A 26,756-nucleotide genomic window follows, 5' to 3' on the forward strand; every position below is an offset into this window, starting at 1 on the left:
GGTCAAAACATAAGAGAAAAGTGACTACCTTCCAAACATTTCTCCTGTGTTTCCTTGTTCGTCTTGTTGCCTGCAGCCAAGCAGAAACTGGAGGATCGCCTCGCAGCTGCAGCCAGGGAGAAGCTGGCCCAGGCATCTAAGGAGTCCAAGGAGAAACAGCTACAGGCGGAGAGGAAAAGGAAGGCAGCGCTCTTCCTGCAGACGCTCCGCGGTCCAACTGCTGGAGAGCCTGAGGCCAAGAGAGCGGAGCTAGAGTCATATACACAGCAAGAGGTAAGAACAGAGGTCTTCGTGATGGGTCTTTTTCTCAGAATAAGTTTGGAAAGAGTAAACACTCACTGACGGTTTTCATGATTTCTAAGAAGATGTGCTTGAAAAGTAAATTACGTTGAAATAATTTTGTATTTTGAGCTGAAACGCATACAGAATATTTGAATGTCGCATAAAACCCAAAAAACCTTCCACCTTTTATTTTTGAGTCGTCCTCCCTCCCTTTTTTTCCCCCGTTCTTTCTTCCCACAACTTCCTTTTGTACCAAAGTAGCTTGAGGTCAAAGCATGTAGTAACAATTTTGGAGAGTGATTCAAAAGTGGGGAGAGACAGTGTCATGTTTTATTCACTTGGGACCAGTTCCCTTGTATCTTTTTTGCCTGAAGTGTCTGACACGTCTGCATACCATCCTACCTGGTGACTAACCATATCTCGTCTTTATTGCTTCTGCTGTGCTTCAAATACCTTGAATAACCTTCAACTTAGTCTCACAAGGATTGTCCCTAAAAGTTGGGTCATTGCCAACCGCTTACAGACGAAATGTTATCAAGGAAACTGTAATTATTTGAGTGCAGACTTAAAAGTAATTACTTTGCTTTCAACTTCCTGAAGACAACAATGGAGTTTGGTGTCTGGCCCAAACCTCTTCAAAGCAGTGTTGCTGTACTCTAATACTTTCTATCATGAGACAGTGCGTGTCACAGACGTCATCCACAAAATATGGAATAAAACATATATATTGCAGAATGCCAATGTTTGAAGGCGAGATGTAATTGCTGTGTTAAATTCAAAGACAGACTTTATGCATTGACATATTGAGAATCTTTATGCGATTTTGAAAATATGAGTCTCCTTTCATTTCTTTTTACCACTGCTGGGTGCAAGCCATCACCGTGACCCCTTTTAGGCTTTCGTTGTCATAAATGTTTGGTAAAGCAACTCTTTTCTACAGGAGAGAGCTTTACGTGTGACAACAGGTGTCAAAATATTGAAAAGGGAAGGTGGGCAATTAAAGCAACTTTTTTGAAAATCATCTGCTCATTTTTTTTCCATTATAGCACAGAATGCACACTCATACTCTACAAGGCGACAGGCATTAATCATTTTGACATTGCACTTGTGCATGTCACTTTTTACTCATATGTTGGATAATAACATCCCAAAGTGTCAGCTTAATAACAATTTACAAGTCTTTTCTAACACAATTTTCAAAACAGAACCTCGAATAACATCTAAGACAGCAATACTTGCATAAACATTAACTTGTCACTCTCATTTTAATGAGAAGTGATGACAAAATCTTTCAGATTGTTTTCTATTGTACAATTTTGTTTCAAAAACTGCAGAAAGCAGAAAGTTAATACATTCTCTGGCAGAAATTGCAGCTCACCTTTGATCTTGTTTTTCACCTTGTAATTTATACTATTAAAGCTACTATAGTAGGTGTTTTGCTGCGTCATCGTGGTTATCGAAGAACTAGGTGCACTATTGCCACCTTAGTACTAAGTACACCTAAAAGTATTGTTCACATAGTAAGCTTTATAGGCTATTCACATTGCATGGGTAAGACTCAGTGCTTGGGGAAGAGCGCGCATGTCTTTTCAAAATACACCTTGAACACAGCATACAGCTGTCTGCCAAAGAAAAGCCCCGGTGCCTTTACTAATGATGAGAAGAAGGAAAAAAAAACATCAGCGATAATATCATCTAGTTATGAAAGTTGGGCTTGTTCCCCAGCTGCTGTACTGAAACAACAGTGTCTTCCACACTGAAGTGAGACAGTGCAGAGCTGTGTGGCAGACTGAGAGTCTGCTCTGAAATTTAAATCAGTCACGGCTCAAGCAGCTCTCTGTGATCAGGTTGTGGTCATTAGTGCATAAACACTCAGATATGGATGTTCCTTTTGTTTTGGTTTGAATAATTTCTTCTGATGAAATGATTTGAACTACCTCCTCAGAAAGCTGCTTCCCTCAAGTTAAGGGAATAAAACTGTTTCACACCCTTCTAGAGTAGAGTAGAGATTGTCCCACGAGGGGAAATTCAGGGTAGTTGGAAGTATAAACATTTAGAATTCATGTTTTCTTTATTTGTATTTAGATTTTATTATTAAAGTTTTGATCCATTTTTATCTTTTTATTCTTTTTCCTTGGATGTTAATTGCAATTCTTTTGTTCATTTTAATTTATTTCACATATTAGTCTTGCCTATTTTTTAGCCAAGTCATCGGATGTAGATGTCTTACATTGTATTATTTTCACTTTTTTTACTTGGCCTTTCTTTTCTTTAATTCTGTAATCTTATCAGAACTCTATTCTACCTTATTATAGACAATTACTATATGCTTTCGACTGGGCTTCCTTTGTGGTCATAGCCATTTGCAGGTCTATGGGTGGTCATGTGAAGTCTCTGTGTGAATGTGCCTGTAATTTGGGCGGGAGTTATCCTTTTGTTTCTGTTGCTTCATGTTGAATGCTTTGTCCTACATTCTTTTCTTTTGAAATAAAGATTGATTTATTTTTAGTTGATGTGCATCCCAATACAATAACCCTAAAAAAAAACATTTAAATTTATAGTACAATAGTCCATCCAAATCTCAATCTGACAAAAAGGCGTGTCTCATTAAACAGTTCATCCTGACATATTCCCCATTGTACATTTACATAGGTCTGAAACTAGCTAGTTTCATTCCCTCTCTTTGTGTGGGAAGAGGCCTTTTGTGACAGCTTTCTTATAGCTTTGGATATAAACAATATAACTGATTGGGGTGAAATTGAGGGGTTTGTAATATGAGGCTGGCAGCAGGAGTGAGAAAAAAAAACATTCATTGCCACAGGAGGGCTGTGAAAGAACAGTGGCAAATTTTATCAGAGCAAAAGAAACATCTATCTTGTCACATTTTGTAATCTAAAGGTCGGAACACAATCCTGACTAGAACTGTCTCTCCCTTATCTTTTTTAATATCTATTTATATTGTTATTCCTTATGCCTTTTAAATTTAATCCAACTTTTGGCTTGATAAGACACTTTGGTCATAACTCTTGTACAATTTCACGGTGTCTTGAAAATATACTACATCCTCACCAACATGGAAACCCTTACTAAACTGGGAGATCCACAGGCGATGCCTGCAGTGAAGCCAGTTTGACATCACCATAAAATGGAAAGGTAAAACCAATAAAGAAGAGCCTGCTCAAAAAATTGTGTACTACAAATCATATCGCAGTTTTGGATATAGCTCATGAACATTATCTTCCTAGAATGGCTCCAACCTGAACCCTGTTGAAAAGTTATGGTCTGTCCTCTGCCAAGGAACCAATCAATCAATATAAGCTCCAACATTTCTGATGAGAATATAGTCACATGTTCAAGCAGAACTGGGCCAGGATCTCAACATGGCTAGAAAAAGCATGTGATTTCTCTACCGCCTAATAAAGGACAGATTGTGAACATTTGATGGGGTGTGTGTTTACTCTTGACCCTGTATTTATCATTTTCACACTAGTTTCAGTAAATGAAACCTATAATAAAACAGAAATTGTGCAACCAATTTTTCTTTTAAAACTCTTGAATGTATCTTTGTTCCACCATGGGAAAATAATGGCTCAAAATGCAGAATTAAACACCCTAAAAAAATGCCATTTGTGCACCTGACTGTCTACATCTAAGCAGCATTGTAGTGATTCTGCTTGCCTTATTTCGTTTTGTGGAATGTTTTTTCTTTTTTTTTTGATGCAGTGGCAGTTATTAACATGCAACCCCACATTAGCGTATAACATCTCTAAATGGTATCGCATAGAAGACACAATTCACATCCACTGCACATTGAAAGTTTTTTTTATTTATTTTTTTTATGCAGGATGAAGTGTAGCGCACATAATGATGAGCTGGCAGGCTCGGCTTAGACACTTTTCATGTGGGCAGCTTTATTCCAGGGGTTTCATTCAGTCATTAAAAAGAGAAGAGGCTGCATTTGTATGCTGAATAAGTTTATCATCCTGCAGCTGCTGGCACCGATAATGAATTCTTGCATCTTTTACTTCAAAAAGGCACAGTTTTTACTAACAGCAGGGGCTGAATTAGTCCTAACGTTTTGATTGATCTAGATAATCCATAGAGTTCATGGTATTCTTTTTGTGCCTTTATTTCCTCAGATGGTTTTGGTGTCGGTACTTCTTGTATATTCTACACTCATAAAAAGCTTTTTTTTTTTTTGCTATGATGGTACCTGTTTATCTATTTTCCTCTCCAGTGGCAAGGCAGGTGTAGTAAATGTTATTAAATACTCAGAGCACAGTGTGTGGAGGTGGTGAACCAATCAGCTAGAGTGACTCATAGTAATGAAAACTGACACTTAAATCTAGAAGCTTTTTCATTTAACTAGAGTTTGTCTTTTCTCCTTTAGCAAAATGAGATACGTTCTATAGGGTTTTTTTTAGGATTCATAGAGGCTTTTCAAGCTTTTGTCATATCAAAAACGTACTAAAAGACAGGAGTTCTTTATAGTGTAAAAAAGACACAGCAGCCATTTGATGTGTAGATTGAACTTTCGTATGATGGATGTTGGATGTCGGATCCTCTTGTTATCACCTCAGGTGCACACAGAATTGGCCTGCTGCCTAAAAGGCCAGGTGGCCGTAGGTTGGCTCGTCGCTGCTGCAGCAAGCGCGCTCATTGTAGTCTGCGGCTGCAGCAGTGGCCCTCAGGGTGTACTCATCCTCTAGGAGTGCAATAAATATTTAGTGTAAGGGCTTAGCGATCAGTAAATAGATGCAATAATTCATAAAAGCATTCATGCCCCTAGAGCTTTTTTTTTTACATCATCACTCTGCAACCAGAATTTTTATGTATTTTATTGGGTTGTTGTTTTTTTGTTGTTTTTTTGGTGTCACATAATTAAGTGGAACAAGTGATAAATGGTTTGAAAAAAGTTATGTGCAATTGCGTTCAGCATCCTTAACTGAAGCACCTTTCTCTGTGCGAACATATAGCAAGTCTTCTGCTATATGTTTCTATCAGCTTTACACGTCTAGAGACTAAGAAAACTTTAAAAAATCCTTCGCAGAGTTGCTCAAGTTCACCTTGTCTGCCTTTACTCCATCTGGCAGAGAGTACAATGTGTACAAATGTATAAATTTATTCAATAAAGTTAAAAAGACATTGAACTTGCGGAGAACTAACCCACTAGTGGGAAGTCGTTTTAATTCTGTGTATGTTTCTGCAGGTACATTAATGCTTACAAGATCCTCCTAATTAGAGGACTTGTTCAAAATCAAAGATGGAGTCGGATGGAAAAAAAACTGCAGCCTTGCGCATCGATTTGTTCGTTTTGTAGGAGCGCTTTTCGGAGCCAGGTCGAGCTGAATTCAGAAATGCCTAAAGGTGTCTGAAGCTGCTTCGTTTTGGTGAAGAAGTGAATCTTGAAACATTTGGATAGCACAGGTAGCGTTGTGGCTTCCTGTGAGTGGATTGCAGACCTGAGGGCAGATGCTTGCACCATGTGTTTGCAGAGTTGGTTGAAGCAGCCGTCTTGGATCCACTGATGCGAACGCTGCATGTTTCCTACAGTGTTTATTGTGTTGAATATGCAACATGATTGGAGTCGGCAGTGTAAGCTGTCATGAGAAGACCAAACCCTCTGGCTGAGCTACACAGGCCCAGGCAGTTTTTTTTTTGTTTTGTTTTGTTTTCTTTTTTCTGCTGTTTACAATATTCTGAAGTAAAAGCGCCTTGTGCATCTTTACATTTTCCACTCTACAGGGATATTATATTTTATTTTATGTTTATTATAGAACACAGGGAGAGGATCTTGAGTTTTATAATTGGTTATCAGTGAGAGGTTTTACAACTTTTCAGCTCATGTTGGGGTCTTAATTATTATGCAGTGTGATAACAGCTTCTCTTTTTCTCACAGTGAATCCTTTTGATAATGTCTTGTTAATTAGTAAGATGCCCACTGCCTACTACTTAGATCATTACTTTTTATGGTTCTATTTTTAATATATTAAAAATATATGTTTTTTTATACAACAGCCTCTCATCCCTTCTGACCAGTCTCATCTTTTGTTTTGTAACTCATATCTGATCTTTCCATATGAAGATGCCAGGTATGATTTTTTTTTTCCTTTTAAGCACATCCATCTTCCTTTCTACCATTTCATTATTTTTTTGGTGCTAAATCACACACCTAAATAATGTTTAAGGCCCCATTTACACAACAATGATTTTGGGTGAAAATGGAAGAGTTTTGTTGCATTTGTACTGTACATTTACACGAAACCACAGAATGTTTTCTCTGACAACAGCACAGACTGAAAACGGGTTCCAGAGTGCGATGTTTCTGAAACGTACCGATGTCCGTTGTTGTGTAAACAGAGAAAACAGATTTTTTTTCTTCCAGAGAATCCCCAGCACATAGCTGCTTCCTACAATCCACAGAAGAAGAAACTACTCACAATGCTGGTGTTACTACAATTCGTGTTTCCCCATCAGATACGGTTCCCTCAGCGTCTCTTCACCGCTCCGCACATCCCAGGTGGCAAAATACACGGCTGCTTGTTCAGCTCTCTTATCTAGAGAACTACGGACCAGGACCAGCCACGGCTCCAGACGAGTTTAACAGGGGGGGCATCGACTTATTTTTTTTTGGGGGGTGGGAATGAATCTAATTAGCTGAACATAGACAACAACATGAATAGCTACTTGTTAACAAGCTTAAGGTGCTGTATTGATTTTAGCTAGTCATTGTTTAGCTGTCATTACCTGCATCCAACAGCTTTACTCAACTCAGTCGGTTAGTTTGGGGGAAAAAACTGTGCAAAGTTATTTGCGTTTTGCTGGTTTGCTGCCATGATTCTAACACACCTGCGCAGCAGCAGCAGCAGGTCTCCTTCGCTGCCTCACAGGTGTAAACCCAGCGCAAGCGTCTCAGCATTCATGTTGCGTTTGAAGGCGGCTCGGAAAAACAGGTTACGACTTGTTAGCAACTTGTTAGCGACTTGTTAAACTGTTTTAACAGCTGAAAAAGGTAACGGAGGACACAGATACGGTAAGTGCGGAAGCTCCTATTTTATCAAATTGATATAGGAATAACAGACTGTTGGCCATTCCAAGGTAAAAACAATAAACAACTTCCAGTCCGGGGGTGGGGGAATCAATGTCCCCCAATGCCCGCCCATGCCGCCGGGCCTGCTACGGACACCGTGAAAGCTCAAACAAGGTGTTTTAGGAAAGTTATCCCACTTTTTTTCCAACTGCATGCGCCCTAATCAGACGCACACAATGCGTGTTTTCTCCCAATCTATGGGAGAACGGTACCTGATGGGGAAACGCGAATCCACATGCCTTCAAGTAGGACTTTTTTTTAAACACGTGCACTTTCAAAGTTTCAAAGAACCTAGCACCAACTAGGTGCAGCGAGAGCATTACACGTTTTAAATGTCTACCGTTACTGTGTAAACAAAGATTGCAATTAGAATGTTTTCATGTAAATGATCCAACAAAAACGGAACAAAAATTCTGTTTTTGTTGGATCATTGTCGTGTAAACGCCCCCTAAACTGAGCATTGGAATAAATGTTGCTCCTTTTCTCACTCCATTTATTGTCTTATGATGAGTTTTTGTTTCTCTCCTGCCAGCTCCTTTACCAATTTGCCTCCTTCTTTCATCTTCTTTCATCATCCCCAGCTCACCTTTTTTCCCGTTTGCTCCACCTATTGCTTACAAATTTAAGTTCATGCTTAAGAAGTGGCTGAAGTGGAGAAACACACCCACTCTGTTTCTATTGTGTTGAAAAACTGCTCCTGTTTTAAAGATGGTGTTCAGCGCCCTCTAGGCTTCTTGTCACTCCTGATAAAGATTTGTTTCATGTTTTAAAATGAATTAATCTTTTATTGTAGTTCTATAATTTTAACCAAAAAAAAGCTTTTATTTAGTTGGGTAGGAGTTCCGTGTTGAGCAAAATTATTTTCTACCAAAATCATTGATAACTAAATGTATCTGAAGCATGTTTGTAATTTTAATTTCTGAATTGATAAGTGTGACTTGGAAATTATCATTTGAAATACTTGACTTTGTTTTCTTGAGAAATGTAACACAACTTGGAGATTATTATGAAAATAAAAAATGTATACTATGTTTATTTTGTTGCAACAAACAGGGAGCAAGATTGTAAGAATGGTAAGATCTTTAAAGCTCAGTGTTATGAAATTAAAACAAAAATAAACCTCTGAGGCAATGAAGGCTACACATTAGACCCATTCAACATGCCACCTTCTTTTTTGGTGGTGAGGCTTTCCTGTCATTTCTGTCGATCTTTTGAAAGGAAATAGATTTTTTCATGCACAGACATTGAATCAAAGGTCTTAGAAACTGCCCTCCAAATATGTCCAAGTGACCCATTAATTTTAAATTGCTCCCCTATATGAAGTTGGTATGATTAAGTTGTTAATCCATTAGATGATGCATGTGGAGGTTTTTTGCTTACTATCATTTTCACTTTACTTGAGAAAGGGAAAAATGTTATCACATTTTTGTATTTAATATACATTCATATGATCAAAATAATTACAAAAATTTATACTCCCAAGTCTGATGTAATGTGAAATAAATATATTTTGCTACACCTCAGCATACTTTGTACTAGTATTAATATACCTCATGTATGTTGAAAATTATTGGACTAAATGAGTAATATTTTCTAAATTGTTTATTGATCTTTTACTATATAGGGAACCCATTTTTGAAAATCATGCACTTCAAATGTATTAAATTATGATTATAAATTATACTGATTTGTTTTTAAATAAAATTTCCTGCGTGACATTATTCTTCAAAATAAAAAAAAATTATGAGGCTTTTTAATGCATCTTCACCAGGATGGCCAGGGAATGTGGAGGACGCTGTAAAACTCACTGTTCATAATTATTATAAGAACAACTCCCAGTCTTATAATTTGATCCATTATTGTGTAAAATTCCATCTTGATGCTTTTGTCAACATTCCCCCTGGAGGAATACACACGCATTAAAATCGTATAGCCTCTGAAGCACTCTGATGCTGACAGTGACATGTTTATTTCATAGATGAACTAAAAACAGTTTCATTTTTTCCCCCAACCTTAATCCAGCAGCAGATGAATCTACAATGTGCAGGCAGGCTCACATCGGGGTAATTACTTGCAATTTGCAACTGACAGTTGTAACTGTGGATATTCTCAGAGGGGCTGTGATGTCACCCACACTCTTTTCAACAACTGAGTAATGTTTCCCCCTTTTGAATAATAACTCCCCAAAATCGTACGTGTCTCTGATCCAGCATTGATGAACCCATGTCTCTTTCAATCGATATGTTATGTTATAATGATACCCACTTAATAATAATAATAATAATAATCTGCTTCACTGCACATCTAGATTATTTGGGTTAAAAAAAAATTCACAAAAATTATTTTATTTTATTATAAATTGTAAGGGATGTGATTATTTATTAAAACCACCTCAATGACAATACTACGCTCTCGGCAAAAAGTAGGTCCTTATTTTCCCGCGCTGAAGCTGCCTCCCCAAGATCAAATAAATGCAATGTGTTGTTGTTTCACCAATTCAAAGTTCTGCGATCAGCATGCATTGCATTAATATGTAATGTTGACAAGGCTACACATGGAAGTATTGAATAAATAAATCCTTAATCAACACACAGCCTTTCGTTTTCTGAAGGAGACGGGCCTCTGTATTGATTTTTCACTGACATACAGTTTTGGGAATTCATTGTCGCTAACGTCAATATAGGGGACGGAATGTCTAATCTGATCAAGCATTTGTCCAATCTTTCCTCTTTATCTTCAGATTGTTTAATTGGGAAAAAAAGCCGCTTGTACTAAAATGGTGTCGTTTCTTCTCTTTCTCTTTAGCTGCAGGAAGCCTACTCTGCTCTGTCCGGTTCTGGATCCCCTCACTTGTACAACGTGCCACCCGCCTATCCTCAGGATCAAAAATCGTCCCAAGGAGCAAACCGCTCCAGGGAGCTCCCAACCGGCTCATCATCATCGTCGTCATCATACGCCACATCCAAAGGCCCAGAGAGACACCGGGAGAGAGATCGGGACAGAGATCGAGAAAGAGATCGCGATAGAGACAGAGCGAGAGACAGGGATCGAGACAAAGGGAGGGATAAGGACAAAAAGAAGAAAAAGCACAGGAGGAGATCAAGATCGAGGTCAAAGACCAGACACGCTCTTCCTAGTGCCTATAAAAGAGGTCACAGGTAAGAACCCACAGATAAATTGGCCCAGGAATTATTGTGATAATTGATAAATATCGTTGTTTTGAGATCGTTGTTAACTAATAGCATAAAAATGGGAAAGAAATGGAAAGATGCCCTCTGAAAGATTAATAAACTGATTTCTAAAAAAAAAACAACAAAAAAAATGATACTGCAACACTGGAATTTGATAAAGTCTCTGTAATCAAACTTGACCTTCAAAATGTATTCATCATTAGGTTCAGGCAAGAAAACCATTCAGTAGTGCTAACTGTTTGTACTTACAATGCATAGCTTTGTTTTTTATTCCTTCAATTGTTGTCCAAATCTACTGAAGTTGTGGAAATCTTACACAAGCCCATATTTAATTCATGTCTTAAACAGTAACATTTGTGTTTCTGATGGGAAATCTTCTCCACAAGCATGATTTTACCGAGAGACCGAAGCCAAAACAAATTTTTCTCCCTGCATTACATCATCGCCAGCTCCTCTTCATGTTCGCTGCCCCCTGAAGCCAAAAGCAAATTGTTAGACTGTAGCTGCTGACACTAAATTGTGCAGTGTATTACGTGTCACAGTGTAACAGCTGGATGGATGCAGAGACATCTGGTTTATCATGCCCTGATAGTAAGTGTGAAGGATGGAATCTTTTCACCTCAGTCTGGTTAACTATGTTGATTAATGGAATTATCAATGGTTTTGATGGAGCACTTTTTAATAACCATTAAATAGCATTGAGGGGCAGTAGATTTTTTTTTTTTTTTTTAGGATTAATAGTGCATTAATAATATCTGCCACACGCTTCCTTTACCTTTCACACAGCTCTTATTCACCACTCACTCTTCTGAGCTGCATATGTTGTCCCACTGTTTTCATTTTAGGGTAAGGAAGTGTACCAAAGCGTCCCACATTAATATTTTTGTCCATCCTTTCAACGTACAATATGCTTTGGTTTACATGCTAAAAATATATGTTGAGGGCCACATACCGCCTCTCTCCTTGTGTGAAAGAACCAAGAGGAAATAAGACATTAGTAGCTCCATTTCCATGTCAAGATTAGCAATTACCAGGCTTGAATTTTATCACACATCACAATTAAAATACATTCAGAAGATGCATTTCTATGGATATTTAAATAATAGAATATAAGGCAACTCCACACTGCCAAAAGGATGGTTGCATTTTTTTTTTATTCCGAATGTTCTCTTGTAGCATTGATCCTGCACACTTTTATAAATGAGACTCGATTGCAAAATAAATATTAATTTGTGTATTTCTCTATTTTATAACTACTTACTCCCCAGCCCCCACCCCGCCCAATATAATAGCTTTAGACTCTGCACAGAAATGTAAGGCTTTTTATTAAAAATTTAATTAAAATGGGAGAAAAAAAATGACAAAGCAGACAAAAAAAGAATTTTAACCCCCACATTTAGTTTGGAATGTCTTTCACCGTTTTTAATTATTCTTTTCTCCATACATAATTCCTTTTTGCTGGCTGATAAAGATCTGACCCAGACAGGATTTGAAGTCATGTCTTAATACAAGACCCTGTTCTCAGTAGTCTGCTCATTTGCATCATGTTCTGGATGTTTGGTTTTGGCTCTGCTGTTAAAATTGGACCTCAATTTCTTTTTTTTTTTTGCTTCCTTTACCGATTTATATTTGTAAAGGATATTTGCACAAATCACACAGCTGTGCATGCTAGCCAGACAGAATGAAATTAGCTCCACCCTTTGTGCAAAGAAACGGAAGAGGGTAACTAATCTCTTAGATTAATATTTACTTTTTTGTCCCCCAGCATGTTTTATATTATGTAACATCTACATGTCAAGAATCCATCTGAACTGACTTTTATTAAAGTAATAAAATTATTTTTATTAGAAATTAATTCTCATTCTTAATGTAAACTGTGGGGTGCAAAACATTTTAAAATACAGCTTGGTACCTTAAGTCTCCAGTGTTTTGCTTGCTTTTTAAAATGCTACTGTTTTTATACCTTCTTTTTATTTGTTTTAAACTGATCAGCTCCCATCTTATATATATATATATATATATATATATATATATATATATATATATATATATATATATATATATATATATATTCTCCCTCTCTCTTTACGTTTTGACTCCGGCCCATCTTATGTTTTCATTGTCCGTTCTTATTGCCAGATCCCGTTCGCGTTCCCCTGGGAGGAGGGACAGGAGGCCCCCCTCGCCTGAAAAGAGACGTGAGGAGAGAGATCGTTATCATCCCAGCAGCCGGTCCAGCTTGCCCAGGGCACATTCAAGATCCAGGTAGCTTTAACTCCAGTTGCTGCCATTTTGTTCTGAGAGAGCAAGAGTCACTGCGCTGGAGATTTCTCGAGTATTTCTCATTTCAACTGTCAAAGTAGACAAGGTCATTGATGCTGCCATGTCTGATGTGAATTCTCCTCTTCTTTTCCCCCATTTTAGCTTTTATATTCATCTTAAAGTAACAGGATGCATCGTTTCCTTGAGCAATGGTGTAATTTGTTTGTCATACTATGATCTACGCTTTGAGAAAGTCATGTCTTTGAGGGTGGCTTACCAGTGTTTTGCTCTTCATCTCAAAATTTCCATTATTCGAAGCTGCGATAAACACGGTCACGCATTCCGGTACAAACTGTTAGGTTAATGTTGTCTTTCTGCCGATTTCTTCCAGGTCCCCTTCAGAACAAAAAAGAAACTTGTTGTCTTTGTCAGGGCAGGTGCAAACAGCAGGATCCTCTGTCTCTCCGTATTCCTCACCCAGAGTTTTGTCGGAGTCTGTGAGCCCTGCGTCCAGCCTCAGCCACTCAAGGTTGTTATTTCCCAACTTTTAGTAATCCACCTGAACTTTTATAGGATTTGCCCCATATGTGCCACAGCAGTGCCTCACAAAATGATTTATATGCCTTTAAATTTTTCATGTTTTTCCATGCTACCACCCCAAACTTCAATGTATTTTATTAATATTTAATGTCGTAGACCAAAACATAGTAGCAGAGAATGTTTTGCTAAGACTTGGTAACAAAGTGTTTCTTGGAAGTTTGCTTTGAAGATGTGAGTGTTTTAATCCATATAATTTAAACCTCAACCCACACCATGACCACTAATAAAGGAGAAGTTTGGATATAAGATGAGCAAAAACCCTAGAAAACACTATCTCCCATAAAAGAGAAGAAACCAGAGCAGCAGAACGGTGCACTGAAAAATATATTCCGAGGTGGTAGAGCAATTTGTCCATACTTGTGTGCCCTTGAGACTGCCAATCAGCAGTTCCGACCAGCCACATGAGGAGGTTCAATTGAAGAGCAGAAGCCAGTGTATTATTGAGGATGTTTTCCATTGCACCATCCAAACTGTTAGGGTTGTAACATGAGAGTAACATCCTTGGACTGGGACTGAACAAAACTGGAAAAAAAAAAAAAAAAGCTATTTGAAGGAGGAGGCATCGACAAAACCTTAAGTATAAAGGATCTAAGAGTTGACTGCTGCTTTCTGTCGGACCAAGGGTCTGTATATATCACAGTGGCAGACATGGGAGAGAGAATCTCAAGTATGAACAACTGCACTGCACCAGGCCCTGACATGATTAACGCCTACTGAATAACTGATTGCACTCTGTAAACTGCTGCCAGCACAAACGAACGGTTGTTAATGCATGGGACCCCAGGCCAGAGGCATTCCCAACCTAGTCACTGACCTGCCTCTGCAGAGCTTTTCTTGTTTTTTTATTTATTTCAATAACATAAAGGCTCTTTTTATGCTTATGCAAGCTGTTCATTGAAACTTGCAAAAAAGGCTTCTACAGTTGTTTTTAAAAGGTGTTTTCTTCTATGTTGATCTATTAAAACTAAAGTAATAAGTGTATTTCTGTTGTCTCATGATGTTTATTTTAACCAAAAATAATGCTATCTTTACCCTTTTTTTAAAAAAAAAAGGATTGGTCTGCCATTAAAAAAAATAGTTTTCAGTTTCATATGAATGGAAGATAATATTGGACCTTTTACCTGTTTCATAATTTTTTTATTTGGTCATCAAATTTTTACTTTGTCTTTGCAGACAACTCACCAAATGACTGAATAGATGGAACTGACTTTTGTCAGTTTGGACCCAATTCAAAAAGCCCACAGCGTCAGTCGCTGTCTGTTCTGCAGTTTCACCTGCTGTGTTCAATCAGCTTGATGTGCACGTCGTTACCCTATTTTAAAAATACCATGCTAAATTATGAAGTGTTTGGGCTGTAGAGAAAAAAAAAAGCTTTGAACAGAACCATGATGGTAAAGTTAAAGCCTGCAGTTTTGGCACTGTTTGCCCGATTTTACTTTCGGCTGTTTTTAGCCGGGTAGTTTGACCTCTGGATGGATATTTGTATTTTTACAGGTCAAATGCCGTCGTCTTCTCCTTTCCTGTTCTTTTGCGCTTTTTTTCCCCACTAGTACAATGGTTGATGCTTGTCCAAGTTAAGCATTTCAGAAAATATCATGAATATTGCATGTTCGCTTCTGGTAACACAATTGATTTTTTTTTTCTCTTTTTATTTCTCCTCTCTGTTCTATTCAGGGGTTGTTCTCAGGAGAAAGACAAAGCAGTGTCTTCATCCATAGTGTCCTCTGTGCAGTCCAAAATAACTCAGGTATTGTTCTTTGCTTTTATCTCAGACGTATCCCATGCTGAACTTTACGGCCTACCTAATAAGTGCACTGAGTAGAGTTCTTTGTTTCTGTCATATAAAAAAAAGGAAAGAAATGCTAAGTGCTGTGCACTTTAACATTCAGTTTTTATAGCTTTTGTTTTGGGGAGTGCTATTCTTTTTTTTGTTGTTGTTACATCAACATGTCCTTCAGAACCTACAGAATAATTCTGGAAGACATTATGGTGTTATCTTTGGATTCGTCTTACAGAGTGGCTGGGTGTGCTCACTTGCATGTGAGTGATCTCTTTGGAAGGTTAAGGTCATTTTTGGTTAAAAATAAAAATAAAAAATCAGAATGTAAAAAAAAAAAAGGATACAAGGAGCATTCAATACGCTTTGCACAGTGTTATGCTTTTTTACGTTTGCAGCAGCATGTAGAAACAGTTACAGCAGTTTATCTTCTGGTTATACTGGTGTTTGCCATTCATGAGTGTTTTAACAAAATACCGTCTATTTTGTCTGTGAAGAGTTTGCGTTTTGAAACAAGGTTATCATTCTGCTATAAGGAAGCTGATAAAACTATGCAGAGTAGTGGTTTGTCTTTCCTTGAAGTCAGGACTCTTTTCATAGAAATATTTTTTCTCATGTCTGAAGGTTGAAATGCTTTTCATGGAAAAGCCAGGGCCAAGAGTCTAGTTACTCACATGCTTTTGAGTTTTCAACTATTTAGAGGATCATTGTGTGCAGATCGAGGGGCTGAAACATAAGAACTTTAGTCTGTTTTGACTGCGGTAGTTTGTTGAACTGTTTTATTGAGAACCTGTGAGTGTTTAGCCAAGATGCAATCATTTTCAAGGGTTGTGAAACACCTTTGCTAAGTTGCAAATTTTTTATTTGTTTCCATAAATTTGTTTTCCAATTCAAGACATTGTTGTATACACGTATAAACCTGTGTCCTAGCTAAAATTTTATATGCAAAAATCCCAAAAAACGTTTTAATGGAGCCATGTTCATTAAGATAAAAATGTCTAAATAACAGCTGTGAAACTGCAGAGAATCATTATGTAAACACATCCCATCTTGGACACAAACCCCAGTCAAACACATTGTTTACATTCTATTTTTGTCCTTCTTTCTTAAAATGACTTTGCTTAAATCTCCTCTGTATTTTCCACACTCATGGTACTATTTTCTCCCAACTCATTTCCATCTGTGTCCATTAGGAAATCTTAAAGAACACGTGTATCTATAGCGTATTCATTTATTCCTGTATGAGGTCTGTTGATAAATTATTGCAAACAATTAGACGTGATGATGAAATCTGATTTATTCAGTTTCCCTAAATAGGTTATATTGTCCCATTATGTTATGGTTTTAGTCTGCATACAGGCATTTTATGCTCTTATGAACATATGACATTATTACCACTGATTAAACCAGATTAACTGAGAAACCTCATGGAGGGCGGTGTCCCTTGAAGACCAGGGTTAAAAACACAGCGGTAGGCAATGATTAATTCTAAAGTAGTGTAAAACTTCCCGTAGAAGACAACGTCACTGTCTGTCTGTCCAAGTGTGAAAGGACTTGGAATTGTTTCGTTAAAATGTGAGTGATAAGACCTTGAACTAGGGAATTGCTAAAGTGTCATTCCAGTGCAAAGCACTGCTTGGAGACAAATGTTTGGTCCGTGTTTATATTCCGTGTTTGATTCATTTAAACACACTCAATAATATGTAGTCGAATTATCCTCCATTGTCTTTTATGCTAATCTGATATAAATTTTAGAATCAAAGTTGCTGAAGCTTAAGTTGAATAACAGGGTCATTGAGATTATGCAAAAGGAAAGATTTGATCAAAATGTTACCTTATCACAGCTGATATTGTCATCTCAATTTTCAAAAATAATATTGCAGTGTCTAGTTTTCTAATATTGTGCAGTCCATCCCTAAAACTTTACTTTGGTAAAAAGGTGTGGCTTTGATCCACCGATCAAACCAAAACCTGGTGTTTCAAAGCTATTTGAGTATGAATTCTTTCTAAACTATCACAAGATCTTACGGTGTTTTCTTGCCAACACTGAAAAGAGGAAAAATGAGCTGCTGTAGTTCAATCTGAGGATCCGGCGACTTTTATTTAGACTTGTGAAAAATTCTCCCACACACTTCGTGGTTCCCCCCCATAACCATTTTGGAAATGCCCTTAGGACTGCTCCAAGTCTTTACTTTCTTGCCTGCCAGCTACAAACAGATTTTATATGAGAATGCTTATTTGGCAAACTCAAACTATCTTTGAACGCTGCTGTTAAAGTGTGTGCTGCTTATAACCTCAGAAATAGCAGCAACAAAAAAAAAGCCCTGCCCATTTATTTTCTTCCCTCACTCAAACAGTGACAGGCTACCCGCCAGTATGCTACTCCAGATTTATCTCTAGACAGACATCACATTCTGAGAGATGCAAATCACAGGACATATTTATGTCATGTAACGTTGTATGACGAGGTGGTATAAAATAAATGGATGTTGAGTTTGAATCGCATTTTTTTCCTTTCCCTGACAAATTTGACTAATCTTTTTTTTTTCATTTTTTTTTTTTTTTTTTGCATTCAGTTGGTTGATTCCTAAATATGGAAAAATAATAAGACAAGATGACAATTTCACAGCAAGAGTAATAGAACCTGTCGTGATGCAGCTGAATATTGTCAAATATTGTCATTTGAGTTCAATAGACATGCTCTACTCCAAACACAAGCAACACAGACTTGAAAAGCATGAAATGTCTACTTGTTACGCCAAAAATCTCCTTCATTCCTCCCTGTTTAGATCTACATTACACACATTTGTCAATGCACCAGTGAACGCGACAGGAAAATGAAACCGTTTTTAATTTCTTGCTAATATCTTTTAAAAATAGTGTTTTGTTTTAGTCTTCTTGATACTGTAGCATTTGTTGACTTATAAACACATGGAGCAATCTTAAAGTAAAAGCCAGGAAATAAATGAATGGCATTTTTATTACATCTAAGGCGACGTCTGTCTGACATTCTGGTTCTTTCATTCTTGTTTTCCCCAGCCTGACATCAAACGTGGCCTAAATACCAAAAACGAAATCTGGAAATTTGTGTTTATGTACATAGTTTCATAGTGTGTCTGTGTGGAGATGCTTTTAAAAAGGATTTATTCATGCCAATCATATGCATATTAATGTATTTGCATTCATAATTTGGGCTTAAGGACCAGGTTTGCAGGTTATTGCTGTAAACATTTACTTACTAAATGAGTACCGCAGATAAAAATGTGATGAAGAGATACTTGTTCCTGGGAAAACAACAGAGACGCTCCAGCGTAGACCAGAATTAGACGCTTTGACACTTGACGTAATGAAGGTCAACAGTGTTATTCAGTAAACACTGGTGCTACTTAAACTCTATTCAGCACTCGCACTGCTGTTCGCCGCTGCTCGGGTGGGAGAGAAGGAGCTTCAGTCTGTCTCTCTACATTTTAGGCAATAAACACAAAACAGATAAAACTACACATTTTTCTTTTTGTTTCCCCACTCAAGATGAAACCTAATTTCTTGTGTGTACTCATTATCTCTCACAACCTCTTTCTCTGCCTTCATTTCTACTCACCAACAACATTAGCTTGTTCATGAACATGCTGCTAGCATGCTTTGAAACTAAACCTCTCACTATGTATATACCATTTGTGATGTTTTGAGAAGGTTTCAGCTTATCTGTGTAATGGCCTCCACTCGTTTTTTTTTCCTCATATTTTTGCTAGGTTATTGCTGTACCTTTAGCATACCTTTAATACTGATTAATACATAATCAAAAACCCTAACCACTTAGCTTTTTAATGTGAGGCTTTTTAATACCAGGTCCAGCATATCCTTTTCTTCTGCTCTACAGCAGTTCAAGTAGGCCTATATTCTGTTTTCACCAATCTGTTTTAAATGAGATGTAATAAGTCTGAAATAATTTAGCCCCGATTTCTCTAAGTAAGTGTAAGCGCCGCGGTTCTTCAGCAGCACCCCGTCTAATGTGATCATAATGCCAAAAATATAACTGAACTGTAACAAATACAGGTTTCAGAGTTAAACTGTTTTAATTCATCTTTTTACATGATTGAATTTTCTGGTCAAATTTTATTTAATTTTTTTCAGTTTTGAACAACTGAAAGAAAAAGACCCAGAACAGATTTCTTTAAAAATATTGAACATTCACTAAAGCTGGGAATCTCATTCACTTAAAAGACTTTTCAACAGACCCAGAGCCCATAGAGGTTCTTTGTGTTCTCCAAAAAGGAATAAAGAATTAGTAGATCAAACAGTGGCTTTTAAATCATTCAGATTAGTTTTGACTGATTAAAACAAATTCAGATTTTTGATAGGCAGTGTGATGCTGCAAATCTTAAACCAGCCTTATGTTTGTTTTCTAGCCATACTGTGCTGCAGCAATTTATTTAAAGTGTCTCCCTGAAGTTAACTCATATATGTAGTACTTATCGATGTGAATGTACAAAATACACTCTGAGTTAGTAATGTCTTGACTGTGACCGATTGTCCGTTTTATATTAAAACAAACTCCAATGATTAATTAGACATGGCTTTACTCACCCCAGTTGTGATCCATCCATTAATATTACAGATCTTTCCCCAACGTGTCACATCCTTACTGTAAACACCCTGTTTATCGCTTGTAGTGCATTTCTTTGTTGTTTGTTTTACTTTGCAATGTGCAGCAACACATTCCACCCTTGCTATGTCACTTCGGGTTTATCTCTGCTTCATCGTGTTGAGCCTTTCTGTCTGTGGAACAGAAAGATGCTTTGATCAGCTCTAAATGTTGCAGGCACAAGTTCAACTGTAAAGACAAATTTTGTTGAGGGACAACCTGGTTATCATTGACCCTTGATGGTAGCGAGTCCTTCCCAGTGCAAAAGGCTTATGTGTTCAGCCTCGTCTCACAATCAGGTCATAAATTAACACAATAAAATCTATGTATTTGTTTACATTAAAGACGTTGATGTTAAGCGATTCATAATCATCCATGTCAACATTTCTTTTCATGAAAAAACAAATCTTATCCCTCATCTTGTACAGCCATGCCATTTTCAGTTACTTAAATCACCTTTATTTCACATTCTCATGTTTAGTTTAACCTTCAACAAGTTGTGTTCTCCATGTTGTCGTCTGATATACTACTTGTGCTAAAACCATTTTACTGGTAAACCTAATAAATTAACCAGTACTTAAAGAATGTATGACAGTAATTAGATTGTAGAAAGACTAATGAGGACTTTTAAAGCATGACGTGCAAGACTACAAAACTTCAACATATAAAAACCCGAACTTAAAATAAAATAATGTAAGACATGTAAATAACCAACACAGGATTTGGGTTTATGGGTTATTTTTTGCCTGTTTAGCACATTTCATAAACAGTTGAGCTCATTCAACAGGCAAATGTTTCAGTTACAGCTCTGGTTTTTAAAGGGACAGCATCATGTAAAATGGACTTTTGAGCTTTATATCATGTTATATTGTTAACTTATACAAGCTACTTCTCAGTGCAACACTGGTAAAAACGTGGTTGTTAAAGGAGCGCTGTTGGGATTATTTCCTGAAGGCACAGTGTTGGAAAGAGCAGACATTTATTTATTTATTTTTTAGAGAGAGACAGAGGTCCAATTTCAAGGCGTTAAATTACAAATTGAAATTTCTTTTCCATCATATTTGATGTTTATACCATTTTTAGAACAATTGAATGAAGCCTAGTTACTTGATTGTCCTATTAAATAGCACTATGTGCCTGGAATAAAAATAACACTCGCCATTTAAAAAAAATAGGCATTAGTCCTTTGTTGGTTTTATTGTTTTCACAAGATTAGGAAGTGTAGGAATCCATGAAAGTCTTTCCTTTAATTGAAGCATGAAGGCTATTACATGTAAGATTATTTTCATATCACATCAATTATTGTTGCCTTATCATTTTCCCAGGACATTAACTGTTCAGAAGAGCTGAGTTACTTAGTTATTTGCTCGATTTGGGGGAGATCATGTGTCCGGTGTCAGTGTTTGCTCACACACAACAGGGCCTTCAAGAAAAACAATGACCTTTCGAATAATTTGATGCGACAGCTCCTTCCCCCGTGTGATTACAACTGTTAATTTGTCTCGTCTGTCAGGAGAGTTCAGGGGTGGAGTTTTGTCCATGCGTGTATGAATCACTCATGGGACGCAATGCAAATTAACACTTCTTTTTCTGCAGTGCAAGCATTTGGCCGCCAGTCAGCAGAATTTAAAAAAAGTCTACCTGAAACAGAAGTGGGGAAGGAAAGCTTAGGTCTTCAAACTAAACTTTTCAGCAGATTTCTGCACTGGATTTTTTTTTTTTGTATTATTTCTTCCGCTTACAACTGCAGCTTTTCCTACAAATGTACATTTTATTTTTTCCATTTCAACACACCAGTTACTCGAAAAGTCAAAAGTTTTTTTGTTTTTAGTCAATTCTAGCAGAGGTGTATAAACATGTTCATAAGAACTTAGTGGGTGTTTTAACCTTTCCTGGTAGATTCAAGATTGACTCCACTGTGCAGCAACAAAAGACTAACATGGTTCTTTTTTATAATGTGCTTTTAGCCAAGCCAATGGCATTTAGCCAGAACCCCCTGCTTTGCTCTTTTCTGAGAAACGCCTCCGTCACAATTTAACGGCTGCGTTTATTCATGCAAGTTTCCAGCAAAGTCGAAACAAAAACAAATCAGTGAGCTTAAGGCCACTGCAAGCTGCTTAGTTGATTCCCTATGGGAGTGGCGTTACTACCAGCCCTTTTCACGCCTCGGGGAGTCATTTGATTAATTATACACAGAATAATTATTCATGGAGGAGCTGTAATGCAGTGCAAAGACAACAGAAAAGCGTTAGAGCATCAGCGTAATCCCTGTTGTCAGTTATTTCAAGTGATGGTAATTAGTTTACATATCAGTCTGGAGTGTTGCTCTGGTTCAGGCTCTGATTGCAGATCAATTGGGCTTGTAGAGAACATTAGAGAGCATCCACTATAGTAAATCTAAAGCACACATGGAAATGTTAGTGCACACCAGGTAGGGGTCTGTATTAGATTCCCATATTATTACCTTAGACCAAAATAAAACTACAATTGTTTTTTTAATCAAACTTTTTGATTAAAAAGTTTGATTTTTGTTCCCTGTCAATTTCCTAAAAAAGACTTTTTTTTTCTTTTCTTTTTTTTACCCGTTTTATCTTTTGAGACATTCTGTTATCAGAAACAAGCTTTATTGGCTGAATGAAATGTGATTGGAATCTTCTATCTGATATGGGTTTAAATAATTTTGAACTTTTCTGTATTTCTAAATAATATTTATTTTTAATTACATCCACAATTACATACTTGGAACATTCCTTTAGATATAAATCAGTTTTTCTCTCATCCTTGGGAGCATTAAGTTGGATGAGATGATCGGGGGGATCTGACCTGGAGGAAAACCGGTGCTGTAGCTGTTCTGTGCCCCAAGCTATACTTTGCTAACTGCTATGCTGGCCACTAATTGTGTACAGTCTCTTCAGTGAGTCTTGTTGTTCAGCAGATAAATGACGAAGGACAGTGTTCATTCTCAGCTCATTTCTATTTGATTTGTATTCATAATTAGCAGAGATCATTAGGATGCTGTAAATGCCAGCACTGTGGCCCCATGCTGTTTGTTTACAGAGGTCAGCAAACGTAAATGAATCGGTTAGAATTGTTACGACGTCCCCACAGGTAAAGCTTCTACAGAAATTGGTTGTTCTGACCCTTGCCTAAAAAATGACCACGCCAGCACACATAACCAAATTTTAACAAATAACTCCACACACCAGGCTGTGTGGCGCAGGCTTCTACAGCACATTTCAGGAGTTCTTCCAACGTTATGCCATGTATACCTGCTCACTACCTCGTGTATTCTGGCATTATCTTCTTTGATCCCCGTCTTTGTGTAAACCCTCATGGTATTTTGAATTACTGCCGCTGGAACACTCCTGGATGTCTTCACAACATAACAGGAAGCCAAACTCTGCTCTGTTTACCTCTGGGCGGTGTTCTCCTCGGTACACTGCCTCGTCTCTGACCTAAGGCCGTTCAGCTATCGCTCTGTCGGGGGTTGTATTTTTGGTTTGTTCTTATTTTATCACCGTATTTTCTGTACCTCAAGTCGCTCAAGGAAATAAATCACACCATAAACACCAAGAACGCCCTCCTGGAAGGTTGTTTTTTATTCATCTCCTTGGCAACTACCAGGATGAGGAGGTGTAACTTCTGCCTACCTTGGTAGCACGTTCTTTAGGCACCCGACTCGTTCCTCCGGCTCTGGAGGTCTTCCTTTCTGCCCACCATTAGTTTTCCTCACGGCTGCGGATGGGAATGTTTAATCCTTGGCTCATGTCTGACAGTATGACGTATCGGTCAAGAAATGCGTCTTGAACAGGGGAAAAAACTTCGGAGTTGCACCTGAATACATGTCGCAGGACTAGTCACCATACCAAAGGAGTCAGACTTAATAATCAGGACTATATGGCAGCTCAGTAAAAAGGGTCAAAATCTGTTTCTTTGGCCAGGAATACATGAAACGTTAAAAAAGTGGTGCATAGTGGTGAGAGAAGTTATTAAACAGCTATGTCGCCTCTAGCTTGCCATCTGTAGTTTTAAAGCAGCGTTAACATAAGAACAGTCATCTGTGTCTTTTTGTAACAGAATATTGCCACAAAGCCAAATTAAGCTTTCTTTTCAGCCTGCTGACTAGCAGTGCGTATCAAAAGGTGAGGAAGGAGTTCTACTGCAGTCGTATATATGCTTCACTCAACAGGAGAAAACTTTTGTAAATGCTGCGTTTTTTTCCTGGCATCTTCTTAAAATAACTTGTAAACTGTGGAAATGGTCTGAAATAATTTAGCAGCTTTGAATGTCTTCTGGAATCATGAATTAAATGTGGCCGATTTAAAAAAACAAAACAAAAAACGCACCTTTTGCTTTTTGTTTTCCAGGATCTGATGGCCAAAGTGCGAGCCATGCTTGCCACGTCCAAGACCTTCCAGCCTCCCACTTCCTAAAGAGGGCAGATCTTTATTCTGTACCCACTGCAGCCTCCGTCGGTCAGAGAGCGCCATTCTCCAATTTCCTGGAGATTCATCTTGCTCTCGTCGGTGTTTATCAGCGACGTCTTTATCTATGATTTATTATTTCAGTTATGTTTGATCTGCAGACTCTGTTTAGCCGCAGAGCGTCCTTTGCAGAGCGTCGTAAGGATGAAGCAAGCTGGAGCCGTAAGTGTCTAGTTTCACACCTGACTGGAGGCGGCGGCTCATTTGCCGGGAGATTAAGACACAGTTGATATGTTTTGGTGCAGCGAGAATCAATTGTGGAAGTAATCCATGTGTTATGCATTCTGTTTTATGATAAACTCGTAAAATGATGTCAGTCATTTCTGCAGCGTTATGTGGAGCTGTGGCAAGTGTAATTATCTCCTTCTGTGAAGGTTTGTGTTTGATAATTTCATTTCTCTCTCACATATCTGCTTTTCAATGCTGCTGTTCCCCCCCCCTCTCTCTCTCTCTCTCTCTTTCTTTCTCTCCGTTTCCCTCTCTCTTCTCATTATTCCACCCTCTAACCGGAGAAGTGGTTTTAATTTTTTATTCATTCCCTCAGCTGTACGGTGTGGCCTTCTATTTCTGTTCCTGGTTTGTACTGTAATGAGTTTGACGCAGGGCAACTTTGTAAACTGAACAGTCAATAAAGTCTCAGTTGTGAATCATGTCTGGTGTTTAATCTTTGAAACATGCCACGAGTCAAACCTTTACACAATAGATAGGGGAATAAAATGTTATTTAAATAAACTATAAATAAGTTTTTTTTTAAGCGTCTTGAGACTTGGATTTTAAATTAAAATTCAAAGCAATAACTGGAGTCATAGTTTGAAAGTAACATGTAAAGATTCCTGTAATTGACTTTCTAAATCTTTTGATATAAGACATTGTTCTAAAACAGACTGTAAAGATTTGAGTTGTTAAGATTTTAAACTGTTCTGTGGAAGATATTAGAGATGCAATTGAAAACTGTTTAAAAAAAAGGTAGATTGTGCAATTATCTGTGACTAATTCCACCATTTAGTTTTGTGATCTGCTACATCTCCCTGTTAGGTACTTTGTTATGAGCTACTAGCCTCAATTAGGATAATTACACAAGGAATATTTCAGTACCTTGCCGGAGATCAGTAAATGGAACAATGTTCGTTAACTTTTATGTTTGGGTGCTGATCTGTAGTTTTTTTTTTTTCTTTGTAAACCAAGTCATTCAACATGTAGTAATTTGTGGCTGTCAGTCACGGTCTTACCTTCTCCAGTGGAATGCATTCACAAGAAGTCCACTATTTCTATTTTGCACATAAATTAAAATTAACTGATGTAGTAAAAAAGGGTTTGCAAGTCTACAGATTTAATCTGTTTTTACTTTTTTTCCACACCAAAATCTTTCAGATTATCAAACAAAAATTAATATTGGATTTAAAAAGAAGTGAATCAATACGAAGCACTCTTCGGTTCTGATGTGAGATCAGCTGTGGCTCTCTCTCTCTCTCTCTGTCTGCTTCTTATTGTTAAAGCTCGAACGCTGACCTTAACTGAGGTCATTGTGACCACCCGGTCATATTGTTGATGTGCTCTTGGTGTAATTTTGGCTGATCGGCCTGTCCTGTGAAGGTCCACCACTGCTTCATGTCTTCTCCATTTGTGGATAATGGCTCTCACTTTAGTTCGCTGGTGTCTCAAATTCTTAGAATTTTTTTTTAACCCTTTCTGGACTGATGGATGCCCCCTCCCCCCCTCGTTTTCAAACTTCTTAGATGTTTCCTTTTTGCTTTTTATTTAACCTTTATTTCACCAGGATAAAAAAGAAAACACTTATTGACATCTTTCAGCTGTGCAAGAGAGGTGTGTGCTTGTGAAACTGGGCTAAGATTTCTAAAAGATGTTATTTAATCACAGTTAATTTATGATGTACAAAGGAGGGCGAATGCTTTTAGAAATATGTATATATATATATATATATATATATATATATATTTTTTTTTTTCCCTTAATGAATGAGATTATTATTTGGAAACTGTTTTAAGTTTACTCAGGTTATCTTTAAAATTAATTTGATGATCTAAAATACTTAATGTGGACAAGAACAGTTGAAGCATGTGGACACATCACGTTCAGAGACCTTTAACTTATTCTCTTGTAGCTCTTCCTGTACGATTCGAGTGAAACCTGAATGTCAGTTCCTTTTGAAGCTTCTGTCTTTTTCTCTTTCTTTTTTTGTTTACTGTTTTGCAGGTTTGTTCTGTTTTAAGCGTCGTCCATCTTTCCATCAACTCTGACCAGTTTTCCTATCCCAACTAATTCTTCGTTGTGGGGCAAGTATTATTTCGTTTTTATTTTTATTATGCGGTATTCGTTTTATTCCACGGAGATTTTTGCATGTGAGCAAAACGTTTAAATATGTACGTGCGAGTGCTTTTACCTGCACATGACAAAAAGTCCATTACCC

The 26,756-nt window shown here is 37.5% G+C and overlaps 1 protein-coding gene across 2 annotated transcripts in view; it reads left to right on the plus strand.

Moving 5' to 3' along the window:
* Positions 1–24,975, plus strand: part of sfswap (splicing factor SWAP) — a 56,197-nt gene extending 31,222 nt beyond the window's left edge. For both annotated transcript variants that reach the window (XM_008423922.3, XM_008423923.3), the window contains exons 14-19: positions 77–273; positions 10,178–10,530; positions 12,703–12,828; positions 13,217–13,354; positions 15,100–15,172; positions 24,212–24,975. In XM_008423922.3, coding sequence (XP_008422144.2) covers positions 77–273; positions 10,178–10,530; positions 12,703–12,828; positions 13,217–13,354; positions 15,100–15,172; positions 24,212–24,277 — 953 coding nt within the window. In that variant the 3' untranslated portion in view covers positions 24,278–24,975. The remainder of the gene's footprint in view (positions 1–76; positions 274–10,177; positions 10,531–12,702; positions 12,829–13,216; positions 13,355–15,099; positions 15,173–24,211) is intronic.
* The last annotated feature ends 1,781 nt before the right edge of the window (positions 24,976–26,756 follow it).

Source organism: Poecilia reticulata, chromosome 12 (genome assembly GCF_904066995.2).
Source record: "Poecilia reticulata chromosome 12, P_reticulata-male-v2, whole genome shotgun sequence".
Lineage (NCBI taxonomy): Eukaryota > Metazoa > Chordata > Actinopteri > Cyprinodontiformes > Poeciliidae > Poecilia > Poecilia reticulata.